General features: G+C 39.4%; 1 protein-coding gene across 3 annotated transcripts in view; it reads left to right on the top strand.

Moving 5' to 3' along the window:
• The window catches only part of phkb (phosphorylase kinase, beta), a 106,461-nt gene extending 85,381 nt beyond the window's left edge, over positions 1-21,080 (top strand). For 2 of the 3 annotated variants that reach the window (XM_040130981.1, XM_040130800.1), the window contains 16 exons: positions 721-804; positions 1,587-1,691; positions 2,894-2,976; positions 3,671-3,761; positions 6,960-7,018; positions 7,281-7,443; positions 8,586-8,667; positions 9,033-9,090; positions 12,649-12,739; positions 13,994-14,199; positions 14,913-15,047; positions 15,399-15,528; positions 17,001-17,108; positions 17,488-17,628; positions 19,226-19,742; positions 19,890-21,080. In XM_040130981.1, the coding sequence (XP_039986915.1) occupies positions 721-804; positions 1,587-1,691; positions 2,894-2,976; positions 3,671-3,761; positions 6,960-7,018; positions 7,281-7,443; positions 8,586-8,667; positions 9,033-9,090; positions 12,649-12,739; positions 13,994-14,199; positions 14,913-15,047; positions 15,399-15,528; positions 17,001-17,108; positions 17,488-17,628; positions 19,226-19,363 (1,674 nt within the window). In that variant the 3' untranslated portion in view covers positions 19,364-19,742; positions 19,890-21,080. Of the gene's footprint in view, positions 1-720; positions 805-1,586; positions 1,692-2,893; positions 2,977-3,670; positions 3,762-6,959; positions 7,019-7,280; positions 7,444-8,585; positions 8,668-9,032; positions 9,091-9,670; positions 9,762-12,648; positions 12,740-13,993; positions 14,200-14,912; positions 15,048-15,398; positions 15,529-17,000; positions 17,109-17,487; positions 17,629-19,225; positions 19,743-19,889 lie in introns of all 3 variants that reach the window. The other variant, XM_040130895.1, reaches the window with a different exon arrangement.
• The last annotated feature ends 329 nt before the right edge of the window (positions 21,081-21,409 follow it).

Below are 21,409 nucleotides of genomic sequence, written 5' to 3'. Positions count from 1 at the left end.
GCGGTCAGCATTTTGTCAGCATTTCAGCTGGCAAAATCAAAAGCTGTCAGCTTGGACCGAGAAGCCTGCTTTTGTTGACTTCTGTGTGAAACTGAAGGTCCATTGTACAAATATCGCTGTGAATTTATTAATGTTTAAGATGACTGTGTTTAGAAGTGTATAATATGCAAAGTGGCTCACGTGGTAAGTATCAAACAGCATGCGTTCATTTATTTATTATAATGAGGACTCAGCCAGGTCTCAATATCTCTTCTTATGGGCCTCTGCATCTTAGTACAACACTGTTATCAGCTCCAGTTCCCATGGATGTTCTTGGCTCCACTAAGCATGCCACTGATGGCAGCACAGGGACCTTTCATTATCACCAGTTCTCATAATATTACACAGAGCTAATATCACACGGTGGTTCTGCCATATGGAGGTAATTTCAGCTTATGAGTTGCAACAACAGAAATGTCTCAGTGGGATAGACAGATTATGGAATTTCACTTGTATTACGATAAGAAATGGAACGGTGCTGCATGGCATTTCGAATCGAATATGATTTTTAATCTCAAAGCAAGACTGATGTGATCACAGGGAAATGTATAGGGAGACATGTTAGTTTTCTCTGAAATCAGATAGGCTAGCAGTACTGTGTGCAATGTGATCGTTGTTCTTACTGACAGTGTGTTTGCTTGTATCTGTGTGTGTGTGTGTGTGTGTGTGTCTTTTCTGTAGGCATACCGTTTCCTTGCCATCAATAAGAAGCTGGGATTGAGTGGGCGTCCAGAGAGGCCAGTGGGCTGCATCGGGACCTGCAAGGTATATGAATTTGTGCGCACATACTGTCCCTACACGCATGTGCATACTTACATGCACGTACTTATGCGCAGTCCATGTTGCCCTGCTGCACAGGTCATGGGTTACTACTAACACTACCCCCACATATTGATCTGCATACATTTCCCAGGGCTCTTAGGGGTCAACTACAGCTCCCAAACGGAACACAGAGACAGAAAACATTCAGTTTCAAGAATTTCTCTCTTCCTCAGGCATACAATATGCATCAGTGAATGCTGAATAAATTTTGCTTATTCTTTGCACGGGCTGTATTTTAATATGCTAAGCTGCTGTCAGGCAGTCTGTGTGTGTGTGTGTGTGTCCGTACGTGTGCATCTTATGTGGCTGTAGTGTGTGTGTTTGTACAGTACATGTGTGCAAGTGTGGGTGCTAATATCTCTAGCTGATGTTATTTGCAGTTTCTCCCAAATGAAGGTCATAGCACCACCAAATAAGTTGAGCTATAGGAGCGTTCTGAAACAAAGGCATTGCCAAACAATTGAATCATGGCTCGCAGCGCATTGCTAAGAAATATTATAATGCAACATTTATGGGGATGATGGCATGCTGCCAGAGGACAGTATCATCGACAGTGTGTCAGTATGGTTGTGTGTGCCCCTGTGAAAATCTGAATGTGTGAAAGGGAGATTTGGACCAGTTGTGTGTATGTTGTTTGACACTGCCCAGAATAATGTATATGTGGATACTTTTGAGCCATCCTTCTTCTAACGCAACTGTGTGTGTGTGTGTATGTCTCCCTTCAGATTTATCGAATCCTGGGCAAGACAGTGGTGTGCTACCCAATAGTGTTTGATCTAAGTGACTTTTACTTGTCCCAGGATGTTATGCTACTGATTGATGACATTAAGGTAAGTCAGGGACACACACACTTATGGAACTTACCAGTGCCATGGCTCCACAGCTAGACCACTTTTTATGTGCTCGTACAACTTAAATAACTGAGATACATTCATTTTGTCTGGTCTAAAAAAATACAACTTCACATTTGTGAAAGGGCTGCTACAGTTTGATTTCCTACTCGTTTTACTCGGTCCGCCAGATGTGATCGATTTGATACAGGAAGCAACTAGTTTAGCTCTTTCCAGAGGTTAAAGAAATCTGCCTACCACCACCTCTAAAACTCACTAATTAACACATCTATCTGGTTTGTTAAATCCGCACATAAAACTTAAGTGCAAAAACAGTTCTGCACAGATACGGGAGTGGTATCAATCTTCTCATCTAACAAAAGGCAAGAAGGCAAAAAAGTGTACTTCGCAAGACGTCAAACCATATATCGCTGATCCCATTCAAAAGAGTAAATCAGCTTCCAACCAGTTGGTCACTGTCTCAACTTTCTAAAAAGTTATGAAAAGGTTTTTTTCTGTTTTTCTTCCTGAGACTAATCTTCAGCTGCTGGCCATCCTTGGGGCCTAGAGTTCAAAGAGGCACATGCACTTGAGCATCCGCAGTTTAATTCATTCTGCATGTCATCCTCTCTGTCATTTCTCCATGTTCTCTGTTTGTCTCCACTGTCATCTGTCAGGTTAGGGCAAAGACGTTGTATTTATAGATACAGTGCTTTGTGAGGAAGAAATTCAATATCAGCGTATTGTATGTGTTGTAACATGTTGTAAAATCTAGTCTACACTGAATGTTTTCATTATTATAATGAGTTGCATAATATATAAGTTATAATAAATAAAACAATGCCCTATTCGCACAGGGCCTCATCACCTATCTTCATGTATACAGTATAAGTATAAAGTATACTACTATTATGAATAATAACTGCGGACTTTAAAATAAATCAAGGATAAATTCAGTTATTTTAAACCTGGCCTTCATTTTCCGGCATTTTATTTTATTTTATATTTTTGAGGTAAATGAGTCTTGATCAAAAACTGCAGATTCAAATTTAAACTTGGATCCGTTTGACTGGTGAGAAAATTGAACTCTAGCAATGGCACTGACCCAGTTTCTGCTCAGAAACAGTGGAAACTGAAATCTTTGAACCAGCAGCATGTCCTTGCAAATCTGAAACGGTGTCTGTGTGTGTCTGTGTCTGCAGAACGCCCTGCAGTTCATCAAACAGTGCTGGAAGATGCAGGGACGTCCTCTCTTCCTGGTTCTCATCCGCGAGGATAACATCAAGTAATATACACACCCCATAATTGCTTTTTTTTCCTGCCTTCCTGTCCTATGATATCTTTCTCACAGCATTCTTCTTCCTCCTATCTCTCCATACATCACCCTTTATCTCTTTTTTCCTGCCTGTTTCTGGCTGAAACTCGCAACAAAACGTCCTGACAGTCACAGTGCAATTTAGTTCACGTTTAAAATCCAATATTTCTCTCTCTCTCCCTCTCTACCTCCCCTCCCTTCTACATATACTATTTATCTTTATAGCAGGGAGGTGGTACTTTACTTGCTTGCTGATTTGGTGATAATGTTTCTCATTTGTATCACTATAGCTCGACTGGTGGGCTGATTACAGCAGTATTGACCATTATCTAAGGAGCCATATGTTAAAAGTGCTACGAACGTTTAAACAGCCAAGATGCAGCATCTGGAATTAGTCGCTGGGGTCTCACAGAAGCAACTCAATAGTCATTAGTTTGCTTTCGATCGGGATTATGACCTATATAGATGGTGGCAGCAGACTGAATAAAGCAATGAGGGTCTGGTTGAAGTGTGCTGATTTATTCGGAAAGTTTCAGCTGGGATAATTTCACCCTCATGTTAGGTTTAAGTAAAGATATTGTGTTTGGAATGTAACAGTTAACACTAATGTAAAAAAAGAAAAAGAAAAAAACAATACAAAATATTTTAACCTCTGTCTCAACAGGGGCAGCCGCTTCAACCCAGTCCTGGACATGCTGGCATCTTTCAAGAAAGGCAACATTGGAGGGGTCAAAGTTCACGTCGACAGACTTCAGGTTTGTGGATCCAATACATTTTTATTAGTGCATGCAGTCTTTCATTGGGCCATTCGTAATCGCTCCTTATATTAGGAATGCAAATTTAAAGGATTTTCCTTAATGGATCATTGGACATGTTACCAATCAATAATTGTTAATTGTTACAAAATGACACAACACAAGGTGGGAGTTTTCCATGTAAAAAGCATAGCCAACAATTTTAAAAAATCCAAATGAATTAGATATTTGATCAATACATTAACCATGGCTTGTTCAGACTCCCTTTTGTCACTTTTCAATAAATGGCTCAAAACGCTGAATATCACAAATGATGCTGCGCCAATCACCAATCTTGCGACACTAGACATCAGTCTTACTGGTTTTATGTAAGGTGATAAGCATGCCTTAGGTCAATGATCAGGGTGAGTAGAGCACTGTTGGCTCGCTTTAGTAGTTGTCCAACTGCTGAAAACTAATGCTCAGGTAATAGGGTGTCCCCCGGGACACATATATATTCTATAGCACATACCTAATTCACTCAAGCATATCCATAAAGATTTCCAAACTTCCACCAATATAATGGATTTGAATGGATACAATTATTTAAATCGATTTAATTTTGTACGGCAAATTAGCATTTATACACAAATCAATGACATCTGTACTTCATATACATTGTATAATATTTTATATTATAATATCACTCTATACACACAACTACACCCAGACATTGATTTCAGCTTATACAGTATTATGCAGTCCATCATCTTTAAGGTATATTTCATACCAAGAACCAGTATCTATCTTTCTACTTCTTTAATGCACAGTCCTACATTTTACTGGTCAATCATACATTTTACTGAAAGGATCAGTGGTGTTAGATCATTACATCATCATACAAGTTCCCTACGGAATCAGTGTTACCATTATTGTTCCCACAGTTTTCATTGTTTGCGTATTGTGAAGGGTTTTCATAAAAGTGGCGGTCGGGGGAAGACGTGCCACCAGCTCTCTTCTGGTGGCTCCGTAACAATGGATGTTACATTTGTCTCTGAACTAAACATTGGCTTGATATTACAAATGTTTCAACAAATTGTGTTATAGAGCTTCACCTCTGTCTTTGGTAACAAACAAAATTTTCCCAGCCCTTAATCTGAAGTTCCTCCTTATTTCAAAAGCAATACCAGTGTTTATCTGTGTTTTGACCTTGGTCTGTCGGATTCAATTTTTAAGGCAGTCTGTTTTTGTTTGCCTTGGAAAGCTGAAGCGGGTTTGAGCCTGGACTGTTTTTAAAAAGAGATGGAAACCCTTGGGGTGAAGCTTTTTGTGACTTTTTAAAAAATGGATTGGAATGACTTTAGGGGGCAACAACAAATTAAATGGTAAATTAATAGATTAGAAATCCATCCATCCAATGTATCTTTTGACCTACTGAGAAGACCCTAGAGAAATTTGAATCGGACATTGAGTGCTGACATACATTAATGAATCCTTTTACTGGGTGTTACCATATTTGTGACACGAGGGCTTGAATGAAGCAAGCATAATAAGTGTCACAGATTCTATGAAAGCAGCCACAATACTACAGAGAGGAGGTCAGAAAGGGTTCCAGAGTTTTTGTTGCCTAATAAGACACTGCATTGCCTCCTGAAAACTCACATCTAAAACTAAAGGACTACAAAAAACTAAAGGAAAAATCCCATTACAATTGGTCTTATTTGCTAGATTTTGCATTCAGGACTGTTAATTCTGTTCAGCTGTTCATTATAGCTTTTCCAGGACGATTGCTCTCCAAGCCAGTGGAAGGGCCATGAAAACATAACACCACGCTTCTTTACAGCTGCTATAATCAATATTTTGATATAAACACTGGATCACATGACGGCGTGTAATGTGAAGGGGTCGTTCAACCATTGTTTGGTTTTATAGCCCGCAACTTTACTGTTTGCTTCAGTCTCACCATTCTAAACAACCTCATTTTCAGCAGCAGTAGGAGGCTTTGTTTATTAAAAAATAAAATAAAAGCTCTAAGAAGCAGACAAACAGCAGACAAACAAAGCTATCAACCAAATGGTGAACATGATAGAGAATTTAACAGGTGACAAGCCAGATATGATTCACAGGAAAGAGAGAGAGAGAGAGAGAACGCGAAAAGGAGAGTGAATATTTGACATACATTCAACAGGTGGACATGAAACAAGATTCCAAATGAATTTTAATATTTCTCTGTATCTGCTAGATAAGTAAATAAGCAACTGTTTGCTCACAACCTCCTTGTATTCAACATCATGTCAGCTTTATTAAAACGAATTGATTCATTGTAGCACTGCGTACATGTCCTTTAATTTGCCGGCTGCCTTGTTCATGTCATATGTGAAGATGCTCCCTCAGTGTAAGTTCAACGCACTGAAATACTCTCAGTTTTCATGGCCAATCCTCATGATGGCAAAGAGCAGGAAAATAAGTCCAAGGCTGAACTAGAATTATTTTCACACTGGTAACTTTAACCAACTACTTTGTCAAACTTATGACAGGTTTTCCAACCCTAACTTCTCTGTGAGTGTGTGTGGTGTTCAGTAGAGACTTCCTCATATTATCCTTTTTTTTTTTTTGCTCTAAAGTTCGTCTTCCATTCGCCTATTTGCTATTCACTTTGCAGCTACCTCCCATAGCTTTGAAACATTTCCCCTTTTCATCATCTCATTGTTATGGGGAACAGGATCGTTCCTCTCCTATATGCCTCTTATTTTTGTTTTGAGTCGACTTCAGTTGGAATGGCTAATATAACATTTAGACCACAGGAGCAAGTTGCATTGAACTGTGCTCTTTACTCCTACACAGCTATGCTTAAAAATACTCAGACTTTTATCAGCTGTGTTAGACATTCATTTGTTACCGCTGCTGTACACATGCGTAAAATTTGAAACAGTGAACTAAATTCACTCCTTTCGTACTCCATTTTTTATTTTTTATGAACTGCACTATTCAAACAGTTGCTTTATCTACAGAGTTGCCCGACAAACCTCCCCTTGGGGATTTAAACAGCACTGTCTCCTCACCTCCTGTATTGTTGTGCTCTGGAGTGTGCCTTTAGAGGTCCTCACACATGCATAGGCGTGCTGTATGACTGAGGAATCCTTTGTTTATTGCAGCCTTATTGACAAAAGAATCACTGTGCAAATCATTAAATGTTTCTTCTTCTCATCAACCCTTTAGACCCTGATATCTGGAGCAATGGTGGAGCAGTTGGACTTCCTGCGTGTTAACGAAGCAGAGTAAGAACATTCTCAGGTCTTTATGCTTGATTTGTGAGAGGTCAGTGCGTTTGCCCCTGTCACAAATGTTACACGGTAGTATAACTGACATGGAGACTTGATTGGTATTTTGGTAAAGGAACGATGCCAGCATTATTTGTTCGTTGCTTCAACCGAGAAATGCTGCAAATGGGAAAAACAAGCAGTAAAGAAACTGCATACCGGATCTGCTGTCTACATACAAATAGCACTCATAGTGTAACGTGTCTGGGTGTGTGCATAGGATCTCAGAGTTTAAGAGCTTCGAAGAGCTGGAGCTGCCTAAACACTCAAAGGTGAAGCGACAGACGAGTACGCCCAATGCCTCGGACCTGGAGCAGCAGCCGGAGATCAGTGTGGAGGAGTGGCTGCACAAGCCCACAAATGAGATCATCCAGAAGTTCCATGTGAGTTGACTGGCTCTAGGGCTAAAGGGCCCACAAATTCATATTGAGGCTAATAACTGCCATTGAAATGAAGCCTTTTTTTTTTATTTTGACAAATTAGAAAACGTGAGTAAATTAGAGGAGCAAAAAACAAATTTAAGTAAATACATAAAACTCTGCCAACATATAAAATTGCCATTCACAGCAGAACGATAGTATTCTTTAACAATTATCTAAAACTGCAACAGGTTATATTTTACCAGTCACCTGTGAAACGTTTGCCTAATTTGCGAAAAAGATAAAACTCTATGCACTCATTGTTCCCTCCTGTTGACTCACTGACATACGTCGCTCTTGTCAAGGCTCACTTGGCCACCTGTCTCCTGTTCCATTATAACATCTTATTAATATGTTCAAACATTTTTCCTCCTACCCAGGTTTTGGGTACTGTCTGCCTGAGTCTGCGCACAATAATAAACAGCTCTCCCTCAATCTGGCTCCGTACCTGAATATTTTAAACTTTCAAGTGTTCATCACCGTTTAGAGGATTAAAACCTCAACTTCACTGCAATTGGGATTTGTTGGCTCTGTGAGAAATTCATGATAGAGGTCAGCGTAAAAGACTGAAAACATCAGACATTGTTGGTTTTTTTTAGTGAGCTATCTCATGGAACAGACTTTAATATTTCATTTAAATGAATGTTGCCATCTGCTGCCGCTATTTCTCACACTCTCTACACAACACCGGTTTTCTTTTGTCGTGTAAGTTTGTTTTGAATTTATTTAAGCGTGTTAGCGTGTTAGAAGCCACCAAACATAATAATCGTTGTACGTTTATAAGTATCTTAACTGGATAATTTACCCAAACCTTCCCCTGACATGCTTAAAAACGCTTACTTTTCCATATTAAACAATAAAACCTGCTGTCAAATTTAAATGAGGAAATACTATTAAAAAAAAACTGTTTTTATTATTTTTTATTATTATCAAAATTGCAAGATTGCAGAAAACAATTTTGTCTGAGAATAATAATTTCAATGTTGCCTGTTAGTACTTTCTATATTTATGTTTATCTATGTGTATATTTTTTTTATTCATAACTATGTGTTTTATGCATGACTAAGCTAATCATTCCATTTGTCTGCGTGTGTGTCATTGCGCAGGACTCCAACTGCTTGGCCAGTCAGGCACAGCTTGCAGGCATCCTTCACAGGAGAGAAGGACCAGACTTCCTTGCCAAAGATGGTAAGCACACACTCTCAACTAGATGCCACGTGCGCCGAAACTGATCAGGAGATTCTCAGAGTTTCCTCATTAAATGTACAGGAAATTTGATCATGTCCGAGGTGTCAGGAATTAGCAGCTTTGCTAAGATTAATATTAACTGTTTACTATCTCTCCATTTAATTCCTGGAAAACCACGTTTTGTTGCATTCACTAGTCCTTTTTAATCAATTACAGGTCTTTAGGATACAATCATGCTTTTGAATGTGTAGTGACTGCTTTCTTTGCAGTTCAGCATTACAGAGAATGGGGGATAAATTGAATGTGACTTTATATGTCTTTCTAATGTTTAATGGCTACACATAAATACATATTTGTGATTCCAGAGAACCTGATGGATGAACTGGAGAGAATCTACAGAAGAGCTGGTAGCAGAAAGCTTTGGTCTGATATTCGCACACACACACACACACACACACACACACACACACACACACACACACACACACACACACACACACACACACACACACGCACACACACACACACACATACAAATAGTTACAGTGAATACATTTACTTCTTTTGTTGAGAGTACATTTTCCTTATTCCAGGTCAGATTTTGTGTGTGTGTGTGTGTGTGTGTGTGTGTGTGTGTGTGTGTGTGTGTGTGTGTGTGTGCGTGTGTTTACAAATATGAAAAGAATCACCAAAAGTCTCCAGAAAGACAAAACAGAAAGATATATTCAGGGCCAGTGATACATCTTGTATTTTATTATGTTGACCAGTGACCTTGTTAGCCGTTATTAGTCACTGCTCTGTTGAATAATTTAGTGTGACTTAAAAGGAGTTCGGAGTTCATATTAGAAAATTACATGAGATGTTAGAATTTTGCTCCATGTTTTTGGTGGGATCCCCTTAACCAAATGTATTGTATCCATACCTTCTCCTTCCCCATTTCTAATCCTCACAAGATCTGCTCTCTTGTTGACAATAACTGTTATTTAATCCGGCTGAACTGTAGGATGGCAGTGCGTCATGCTGCTGCCATAACCAAGAAGTTTGCCAGCTCTATAGCTCCTCACATCACCACAATTCTGGTGCAGGGGAAACAGGTAATGTTCAGGCAGAGATGGACTGAAGACTGCATGTTGTCTCCCAGTTAGCTGGCTGGCTAGTTAGCTACCTTAGAGCCGCGTGAGGTTCAGCCAAACTTACTTTAAATTTCCTCATAACCAGGGTGTCCACAGAAAAAAAGGTCAGAAAAATTTTGATTTGCCATATTCAATGTTTGGAGTCATGACTCAAATATTCCAAAACGTCAAAATTTCTGCTCTTCTGTCAGCTTATGTAAATAAGTACATTAAAGTTGAGACTTAAGCAAAGTGTGTAGCCTACATTTCCTGGAAGGACTAAAAATAGAAATAATTAGAATCAAAAACTGTGTAAAATACACGCAATGGATAATAAACTATAAACTACAAATAAATCAGTTGAAACCTAGTGAAGACCAGTCAATACTGACTTTACTCAGCATTATTCCTGCTAATTTTTAAATTAAACTAGCGCTAGTCCCGCGATTTGCTTTTAAATAGATGTGAAAAAGTTGTATTTAACTTCTCAAAGTAGTAATTAACTGACCAGTAGGCACCCTGGTAAAAGGTGGTGTAACACAGTAGTAGGCTAGTATCTTGGCATCTTGCCACAATGTTAACCGGCTGAAGCTATTTCTCATGAAACTGCTAAGTTTAGCGTAATAAGATGGTTGCCTCTGACAAAGTCATGAGTTGGACCAAGCCTGCTAGGCCAAGCTAGTAGGCACCGCAAGTCAAATGTGTAGAGGAGTTTGTCATCAGTGTTTGCTTTCTCTCTCCATTAACCATCACAGGGGCTGGACCCTCGTTTCTGCTGTCTTGTTCTTCTGCAGCATCACCCACCGCTCAGGCTGGCTGTATACTCTTAAATGAAATTTTGAATAAATTTGGCTGTTGGATATGGTGCTGTAAATGCCTTTCCATTCACTGTCACACCAGGTTTGTTTCATCAAGTGCATCCGTGCTTCGATGGAAGAGCTTGGTAGTTGCTTTGGGAGCAGAAAGCATTTGCAAATTCATCATGACAAAAAGTAAACATAAACTAGTATTAGAGCTAGTGTAACTGTATGGAAGTAAACCAAACAATGGGCACAAAGGACTTAAATTACCCATTTAGATTATGGTTGCTTTCTAACACTGTCATCTTTTCGATCTGAAAGCTGTTCTAAAAGTTGACTTAGTCACTCCAACTACAGACACAGTATGTCTGCATAGACAGCATGCAGTAATCTGGGACCTAGATTAAATATTGTAGTCTCTTTTGGATGACCTAATTTTGGATATTCAATTCTCTCAAAGCAAGGAAATGCATGACGCCGTGGTTTCAAAGACCCAGTCATAAAAAAGTTTACTTCATTTTTTTTAATGTAGTTGCAAATAATGTTGAATGAAATAAGAAGCCAGTGCCCACCGATCCAGTGAAACGAAAAAACCTTTCCCTTTTTGATCTCTGATCACAAAGCTGCCAAATCTTAATTTTGTTTGTGGTATATCGTTGGCCTGACTCACAAAGAATTGACCTAATGCCGTAAATGGTTGTTCCAGCTTCTCGTGTGAGCTTTTGTTCTCCTCTTTAGTGGTCAGTGTTTTCTGTGTCCATGCTTTGATTTGAATTTGTATCAGGTTGACTGACATGACAACTTTTATCGTTTGCTGTATTATTAATGAATATGATTTTTGCATAGAGAAATTTGATTATGACGGAGAGGAAAAAAAAAAAGCCCAGAGGCTGATTTCCAACTTGCAGGGAAATAGCATCAATACTCAGTTCAATTTACTTTCTCATTTACCTAACATGAGCCAGGAAGTGAAGCTTGAAATAGGTTCCCCGACAAAGCATCGGTGGATTGACGCCACATCGTGCCTTCTAAACATTAAAGCTTTTGTTGCCTTTTTATTCATTGGGCTCAAGATGCGCCTCCAAATTTCCGCAGGTTTAAGCACTGAATAACTCTGCATACACACACACACACACACACACACACACACACACACACACACACACACACACACACACACACACACACACACACACACACAGACACAAATACACACACACATACACACACACACACACAAAAGAGTTGTTCTCAGCATATAATAAGAGAAGGTTGTTTTTCAGCTGATTATATTAATGACCCCATTAGTAAAATTACTTCATTTGTTCACTGCTTCTGTGAGGGTGGCTTCAACTCCATGTGTGTGTCTATAGCAACCCCGGCTACCATGTGAAGTTAACCACCATTAATGTGTGCTGCTTTTTCCTCATAGGATTCCTGCAGGCAATAGGAGGCAATTGAAGGCTGCAGTGACTCTCATAAATAATAATTCTGAAATTAGTGAACATTAAAATATTTTGTGGGAGGCCAAACTTTTCTATTTGGGCTTCAGATGAAATGCATTAATTAAGACTGGAACTAACACAATTAGCTTTTTTTTGAATGGTAGAAAATGTTTAATTTAAAAATTGATGGTGGGTTTGATTTTAAAAAGGAATCAGTTGCGGTTTTTGTTTTCATTTTCATTCTGATGTTCAGTTGATTTGTTAATTTGGGGGCATTGAATTGCTAAAATAAGATGAGGGAAGCAACTAGCAGCAACCTCTGGGGACACATTCTTGCCTTTTTATCATGTTAATGAACTTTTTATGTATTCTTTTAATATTTGAGGAATGGCAAGGATCATGAATTGAAAGTCTAATTCATTATTTTCCAATGCTATTAGTGTGACACATACAGTACATGTACTGTACACTACATAATACATGCTCCATTAAGGCTGCAGTAAAGTTGAGGAACTGGCTCCTCAGCCTTGTATTCCAAATGAACAAAAAAGATGTTAAAGTCCTAGCTGTTAGTTGTTATCTGTCATGATGTCAAGAATGTTCTTGTGTCTTGTCGCCCACTAGGTCTGTTGTCCGTCTTGCTGCCAGTCTCTTAACTAAGCTAGTGGACAGCCTTGCCCCCAGTATTACTAGTGTTTTAGTGCATGGCAAACAGGTAAGTGGACACAAAGACAGCAGGGCCTGAGTAGTAACTATCCCTTTTGTAAAATTACCTTGGTTTATGTTTGGGAAAATGGCATGTCAGGACAATGATTTTAATGTTCACTGATTCAAAGAATTAAATTGGAAATATATGATTATAGGCTCCTGATGCTTTCATCCTATGGCAATTACATAAGATAACTGCATGCTTGTATTCCTCATCACACCTCACCTCCATTGTGTGTGTACCTAAGCTCTAGTTGTAGTGAAGCTGCTAGCATGACCACCATAGTATCCTAATATGCATGTTCACGTGTCTAGACACTCCATGAGACAATTGATATATTGTGACCCAGGACTTTGTCTGATGCCACTCCCTCATACAACTTCCAGCTCACTGAATGAGTTTTGGCGCATAATTTCCTGTCAAGTGTTATTCAGAGATTAGCCTCCTCTCAAGAGTGTCAGTTATCTGGCCTCTTTTTTACCCTTCTGAACAGTTTTAGGCGTTTCATTATGCTGAAGTAGCTCAAGGTGTGAATCTGCATATAGATTGCCTACCGGAGGGAATGCTCTTCTCAACATGATTGGAAAAGCTGATTTAAAATTTGAGATGGCCGTGTTCCTCTGCTTACAATAACAGCTCAGTTGGAAGAAATAAGAAGCGCCACCTCATTTAAGTCAATTCTGACTCAAGTTTTGATTATATTTCTCTTCAATATTGAAATCCAGCAATGTCTTCCCCTTGAATTCAAAGCTGGTCATTTCCAAACTTTATGTCTGGCTCCAGGCTTCCCTCCGCTCAGTTAGATTCAGTTTAGAGGTAAATATGAATGCATACATCTAAGTCCTGAAAGTAGTGGATTTCATCAGCTGAGGGGCAAGGATAGAACTGCGTACTCTAATCAGGAGGATTGCTGAGGTGTTATTTTCATGAGATGGCTTTCAGAAGGAACAAAATACAGAGTCATTTTGTTGTAATTTGTTGTAATTCTGTAATTTTTTCCCACTCACTTTTATGTGACTCTGGGAGAGGAGGCCAATTTTAGAGTGATGGAACAAAGATAGTTGTACGAATTGCACCTCGAAGGAAGTACTGTGTGCACATGCAAGTCTGTGCCTGTGCACACTCTCAGAAGTGTCTGTGCACTTGCACTGACAAACAGAACAATTATGATGTACTGCTGACAACTTTCTAACTGTGTGTGGGTTCAGTATATGCTCTTTTTCCCTCTGTGTGCGTGTGTGCTAATGCCTGTGATACCAGGTGACCCTCGGCGTATTCGGGCATGAGGAGGAGGTGATCTCCAACCCACTGTCACCAGGGGTGATCCAGGGCATCATCTACAGCAAGTGCTCCCCTCGTGGCGAGGAGCAGGAGTCGGTTCTCCAGCAGGAGCTGGTCATCCATATCGGATGGATTATCTCCAACAACCCAGAGCTGTTCAGCGGCATGCTCAAGATCAGAGTCGGGTACGACAAATTCAGGTTGAGGATGGGTGCAGTGGTGCCTGGCAACATCAAGCAATGAGGGCTCATGCAGAATGTGCTCTCTGCTGTAATTCTCCTTCCGGAGTGTTCAGACCACTCAACAAAACACGGAGCAATCAATACTTATGAGCATCAGCCCAGTCTTTAGTTTGCCCTCAGTTTATTTTCTTCCGTTACCCAATCCAAACATTAGGAACTTCTAGCTGTCAATTACAAGTATCTGTGTCAATACCAATGAGGCATTGCATTTCAAGTTCTAACTCTGAAGTTGTTTCTTATTCTAAATGAATCACAGTGCAGTTGCAGACTGAGACTCTTTAGAGTTTGAATGGATCTCTTCAGGCGTATTTTTGAGAAAACTCAGAAAAATCAAGACAAAATGTTGGGGGAAGTGTTGTGAAGATAGGTACAGCTTAGCACTTAAACTATCAACAATTTCTAAAGAAAAAAATAGTATTCCATCACCCCAGTTTGATAAGCAATTCTTCTGTTTTCAGCTTTGGTGTTGTCATTTGTGGCCTAAATTATCTTGATGCTGTGAAGCAATGCTGAAAAAAAGGGACACATGAAAGCAGTTTGAACTTGTTAATCCTTGTTTAAAGGAAGCGACCACCTTAAAGCCACAGCAAAATGGAAGTTAGTGCGAGTGAGTTAATAGCAAATGTGCGACTGTGTGTGTACTGTGGATCTCCCAGATGGATTGTCCAGGCCATGAAACATGAGCTGAATATCCAGGCTGGAGGCATGCCACACCAGGATATCTACCAACTCTCCCCCAGCGACATCAAGCAGCTCCTGCTGGACGTCCTGCAGACGCAGCACACTAGCAGGTACTACAACACATTGACTCTACCAGGAATATTATCCATGCTTTCTCACCCCTTTCATCTCACACACTTGCCATTGAAGACATCATGTCTTTATCTTAATGCATTTATTTGTATAATCTTTTTAGTTCTAATTATTTTATCTTCTTCGCTGTCTTGTCTACATCTCTATCTTATTATCTGCTGCTGCCTAAACCCAATTTCCTCATGGGAATTATTACATTTTTATCTTATCTCATCTAATCTAATATACATTGACTCGTAGACAATTTCCTCTGGCACAGTGGCTATCAACATTATATTTCCCCGGTCTCTAAGAATTGATTCAACAGTCTCACCTTTGTTTTGCCTCAGTTCTTGGCTGAACAGGCGTCAGATCGATGGCTCTCTGAACAGGACCCCTCTGGGCTTTTATGATCGTGTGTGGCAGATCCTGGAGAGGACCCCCAATGGTATTATGGTGGCTGGGACTCACCTCCCACAGGTACCTGCCTCCCCTGACAGTACTGACCAACACTGGTTACAGTTTTTGTGGCTGAAGGGACGGTGTGTGTATATATACATATTTGTACATATATATATATACATATTACTATTTACTGGAATCAATACTCAGTGATGTCATTAATGATGTTCTGCTGTTCTGATGATACTTTTCTCATTGCAGACATTTCAAGACATATGATGGCTGAATCCGATTTAGCTGCTTCAGTTTGAGAGTCCTAGTATTGTGCATGTTGGCTGGTTGTCACACTGTCATGGCTAACTCGAACTGTGTCTAAAATCGCTCCCACGTTCAATCATCCACTACTTCCTATTTAACAGACACTCAATAGTTTCCTCTGTAGTGAACAGAAAATTCCAGACACTTATAATTACCACTTATACTTTGTTAATGTTAGTAGTAACACCTATGTTTTTCCTGTCAAATCAAGTCAAGACAAGTCAAAATTATTGCTCTGAATGCCTGTTGGCATATTATTAAAATAGTGTATAGAACTTATCTGATAGCTGTATCATCAAAAACATAATGTTAAAGAAAGATCGATGATGTGATCTTTTGTATTTGGCTTCATGTACAGATTATGACTTTATTAGCTATTTCCCAAAAATCCAGTTCAGACTACACCCACTGAGCACTTTATTGGGGACACCATACTAAAACTGGGTAGTTCCTCTATTTACTCTCAAAACACCCTCAGTTCTTCGTGGCCTGGATTCCACAAGATGTTGGAAACATTCCTTTGAGATTCTGCTCCATGTTGACATGATTACATCACATCATTTCCCAGCAGCACCCAGGAAAATGCTGGGAGATCAGGAGTTTCAGAAATACTCAAACCAGCCCATCTGTAACCAACAATCTTGTCATGGTCAAAGTCACTGAGATCACACTTTTACGCCCATTCTGATGTTTGATATAAACATCAACTGAAGCTCCCAACTTGTATCTGTATGATTTTATGCACACATGATTGGCAGGTGTACAGGTGATTACTAATAAACTGCTCAGTGCGTTTATATTGTATGATAACACTTCTTTTTTTTTTTTTTCAAACACACTGGCAAATCGTTGAATTTAACTGCAAATTTAGAATTGTGGCAATTATTGGAAGGAGCAGTTTGGTCTCTCCACCACCTTCAACAGCTGGAGCTCTGACATGCCATCCAAAAAATTACGCACACTTACTGTAACTGGTTTACTGTTGCCTCGCAGTAGTGTTTGCTAATTTGGCAAGCATGATTTGGCAACTTGTGAGCTGGATCAGCCACCTATATCTCCAATAAAACTGCATTATAGTAAAAGAGGACAAAATAATTTTTACAGCTCTATGATACATTTATACTGTCCACAAATGCACAGAAGATGTCCACACTGATCATCAATTACAGTATCCAGCAGTTGAGATTTTCAGTCTCACGTTTTTTTGTCTTTTTTTAACCATCTCTCTGTAGCAACCCACACTGTCTGACATGACCATGTATGAGATGAACTTCTCCCTGCTGGTGGAGGACACACTGAAGAACATTGTCCTGCCTGAGTACAGACAAATCATTGTAGAGGTAAATGGGCCCAATGCCACCAAAGCGCACAGAAGGAAGAGAATCAGAATAAATGAAGATAACTTAAATCACATTAAATTTGTATGGATTTTTAATCAACATAACACTGACTTTGCTCCCTTTATTGTGGAAAAGTCACATATTTCTGTTTAAGCACTGCAGCTTGTCCAGAATCAAGCAGCGTCATTAAATGAATCTAGCAAATCTCTACTGGCTGTCTGTTTGGTTTAAAGTTAATATTAAGATTATGTGTGATTACAAAGTCAGGTTTAGACCCTTAAAAAAATATACAGTCTACTCTATTGCTGTTATTGTCTTTTTTTCTTTCTTTTTTTTAAAGTTTTTTAACAGCTTTGTCCAATCTCCACTGTTTGAGTAGTTGCTGATGGTGGTGTCCATAGTGCTGGAGAGAAATCCGGAGCTGGAGTTTGGCAACAAGGTGGATCTGGACAATCTGGTGAAGGAAGCCTTCAATGATTTCCAGAGGGATCATAGCTGTTTTGAAGGCATAGAGAAACAGGTAGAGGTTCTCCTCTAGGCGGTCAGGTTAACTGATATCATAACATTTTCTCCTTTGAATGCGACCTGTCTACCACATAATGAAGTCATTAACTTTCTTAATTGATGTGCTACCAAACTGAACTGAGCTTCCGTTCCAGCCATACACTGATAATTTAACTACGGGGTTAGTTTAATTAAATGGTGTTTAAAAGACTACGTCTGTCATATTCCAATTCAGCAGAGCGTTATTAGATTTTTGAGATTTAATCCTTCTAGGATGTTTTTATGCCTCTGACGAAGGCATTCTGTTTTGAGGTTGTCCTTCCATCCATCCATTTGTCCGTCCTATTCTTGTGAATGCCATAGCTCAGGAACGCTTTTAGGGAATGCTGCCAAATTTGGCACAAATGTTTACTTTGACTTAAGGATGAACTGATTAGAATTTGGTGATCAAAAGTCAAGGTCAGTATTAACTCTCAAACCACGTTTTTTGCCATAATTCAAGAATTCATCCACTAATTATGATGAAATTTCACAAATGTGTAATAGGACAAAATGGGGACGTGATGACAGTTTAAATGAAAAAGGTCAAAGGTCAACTTCACATTGACATTATAATGTTCTGCAAAAACACTTTTCTGGCCTTTATTCAAAGCCATAACTCAGGAACAGAAAGGGAGATTGTGGCCATATTCCACATTTGGTTGGATACTGAATTGGTGACTGAATTGGTGCTCACCTTAAACTGTGGTGACTGTATAGATCATGGATTCTAAAAGTCTGGACCTAGGTCCTCATCCGGACTGAACGGCAAGTCAATACGGACCCAGCCAATACCCTGTGTTATGAGTACAATACATTATGAAGTGAAACGTTCTCTATTTGAAATACATTTTATATAGATCTATAAATTGTTACTGACGATGTGTGTTGCTGGAGATTATTCACAGCGATCCTCTCCCCAGATGAATGAAAGAGGGGTTTTAATGTGGCTTATTTCCCTATCATGGTTGTCATGGCAACGTTAACTGCTGGAGAGAATGTTGTGTGTCGTTGCTGCCGAGTACATGCATTAACGTTGCACTAGAGAATTTGCTATCAGCTCCTAAATCGCTGGTACAGAATGTGTCTCGTTTTCTCCTGTACACAATTTCTTCAACAACTGTAAATGTAGTTATAAGAAAATGTCTGAGTCAGAAATAAATATGGACTAACTGTCTGAGCCGTGTCTGCCTCAGTTTCGTGCTGGTCCAGTCACAAGAGATGTGATGTTTATAATCCTGCATCAGAAGGATGACAAGGAATTTGTCTGCTTTTGGTTTATCTCAGTGAACCTACTCACTAATAAAATAGACATACAGCAGAACAAGAACAACAAAGCTTAACACAATCAAGTCAAATCAATTTTTTTTATATTTCCAGAAATCTTCACAAGATTTACTACCTATATTATATGATACTAGATAGACATGGATTTAAACTGCAACTTGACTGGTTGGTTCTCAAGCAGCATATTCATACTTGCAGACTTTGAATCATTTACTACTAATGACCACTGTTATCTGTTATCTTTCAAATATGTTTCTTCATCTGTACCTCTGTTGTGTTTGTCCCAGGATGATATGGAGGCATTCTACAACACACCACCAATGGGAAAGAGAGGCACCTCTAGCTATCTGACAAAGGCTGTTATGATCCAGTTGCTGGAAGGGGATGTCAAGCCCTGCAAGGACGACCCATGCTCCGTTAGTTAGATTTACAATGCTTTGACCCCTAATCCCAGCCCTCTGCAGTGTAGTCATCAAATGGTCCAGCAAGGATTACTGAGCATCCATCCCATGTATTCAGAAGATAACCTCTAACCTCTCCAGGCCCCCTTCAGTAGAACTTGACCCACTCCTGCAAGCTATATTTTTCCTCAACTTCTGCCTCAACAGCAGAAGCTGTAAGCAGAGGCCTCAACTGTATCGGATTAGCATGTCTCTAGTTTGCTCCAGGCATTAAAATGCATCCACTAGTCATCCTTAAAAACAAAAATGTCACAGTATCACCGCAGTCTCATTAGTTTTATTTCTACACATCTTTCTTTTGTCAGAGCACTGCATCTTGACAGTAATGCATATTTAAATAAAGGTTTTAATAGCGTTATCTTGTTTAAATGCCAAACAACTCGCTAGTATTGAAACATAACTAGCAAGCTGTTCTCCTACCCTTTATCTGGTTCAGTCGCCCGGCTGTGTATTGAAATTAAGGTTTCAATAGCGTTATTAATAACAATAGCTAGCTAGCTAGCTTTGTCTGAATGCCAGATAACTAGTTAACTACTGTTATCTTACCCTTTCACCTAGGATAAGTGTTTTCCTAAAAAACATCAAAATAGAAATTAACTGAAGGAAAAACCACATAGCTGATAATAGTTTGGGGTTAGCTTAGTTTAGCATAAAAACTGCTGTAGCAGCTGCCAGATATGAGAGTGTTATCAATCTTCTCAGCTACTTCTCTGTAAGAAAATAAATCAGCATATTTCCCAAATTTGTCAAACTATTTCATTCATTTTTGGTGTTCGAAATCCATTTCAAATGTTCAGTATTCTGGCTGTCAAGTGTTTAAAAATAATGCCACTACAAACTCTGCTAAATGAATCAGGCTCAAATGTACCTGATCAAACTATACATTATACCTCACCAGCGATAACCTAGTTGCTACATAGCAATTTGAAGTGCAAGAGTGAATCAATCAGTGCCAGGTCATATTGTATCATGAGAGACGTGGTTCTCAAATTGGTACAATTGGCTCCCAAGGGCCTAAAGCATGTGTAGCTTATCACCTGAAACAGAAAACAGTTGATTCTGCAATTATTTCATATGAGATTCCTAAAATGAAATGTATGGGTCTTCACCAAAATGTAGCCTGGCGGCGGTAACTTCCGTCCAACTATCTGCTGGTCTTTGGCATTAGAGGGTCTGAGAACCACTGCATAAATAAATGGATACATGTCAGAGTTAGGTGTTTGTGGTACTGTGTTGAGTTTCTTTCATAGGAAGGCTTTTGTCCTTTTACCTCTATGCATGCACGGTGTGCTGCATGACAATAGGTACTGTTTGCCATAACCATCGTTATGGCAAACAGAATGTTGTAGGCACCAAAATAGAGTTTCTGAGAAGCCTGATTTGCACAACAGGGCTCTGCATGACAATGACTGCTCATCTGAAGTCTTGGAACAGATGACCCTTTAGAAAATGCTGTTTTGCCGAATGTGGGCGACAGAAAAGACTGCTGTCATCCTTAGGTAGTAGTGATGAAAGACACACACTCACTTATCTTAAAGCGTGCCTCTGAATATCATCACAGTGATGAATATGCCCAACCTTGTCACTGTGTGTGAGTTTGTTGTGTGTTGTGTGTGCCGTGTTTGTTCAGAAGAAGTATTTTTAACTGTAGTTTCAAAGAATAAAGTTATCAAGGAAACTATAAATGTGTGACTTTACTATCAGCTTTAGAAACTGTATTTGTGATTGTGTAAATAAGTGCAGTTTCCATTATGCAGCTGCTTCTGGAACAACCCCCCCCCTTTTATTCTACAGTTATGTGACTATCAAATACAGACATATAATTAATTCACATAAAGCTCTTGTTCCTTGGCTAAAACTGCAGCGGAAATGGAGCGTGACTGCCACAGCCCTGAGGGGTGTGTTTGGCGTTTGTGTCGGATCCTACCAGTTACACCCACTTATGTTGCCTGAGCCCCTTATCAATCTGCATCTCACCACTGAGGCTGTGTGTGCTGTCTGCAACACTGA

The sequence above is a fragment of the Xiphias gladius genome, chromosome 1 (assembly GCF_016859285.1).
Source record: "Xiphias gladius isolate SHS-SW01 ecotype Sanya breed wild chromosome 1, ASM1685928v1, whole genome shotgun sequence".
In the NCBI taxonomy this organism is placed as follows: domain Eukaryota; kingdom Metazoa; phylum Chordata; class Actinopteri; order Istiophoriformes; family Xiphiidae; genus Xiphias; species Xiphias gladius.
The sequence above is the reverse complement of the archived record's forward strand: the minus strand, read 5'-3'. Positions and strand labels throughout refer to the sequence as shown.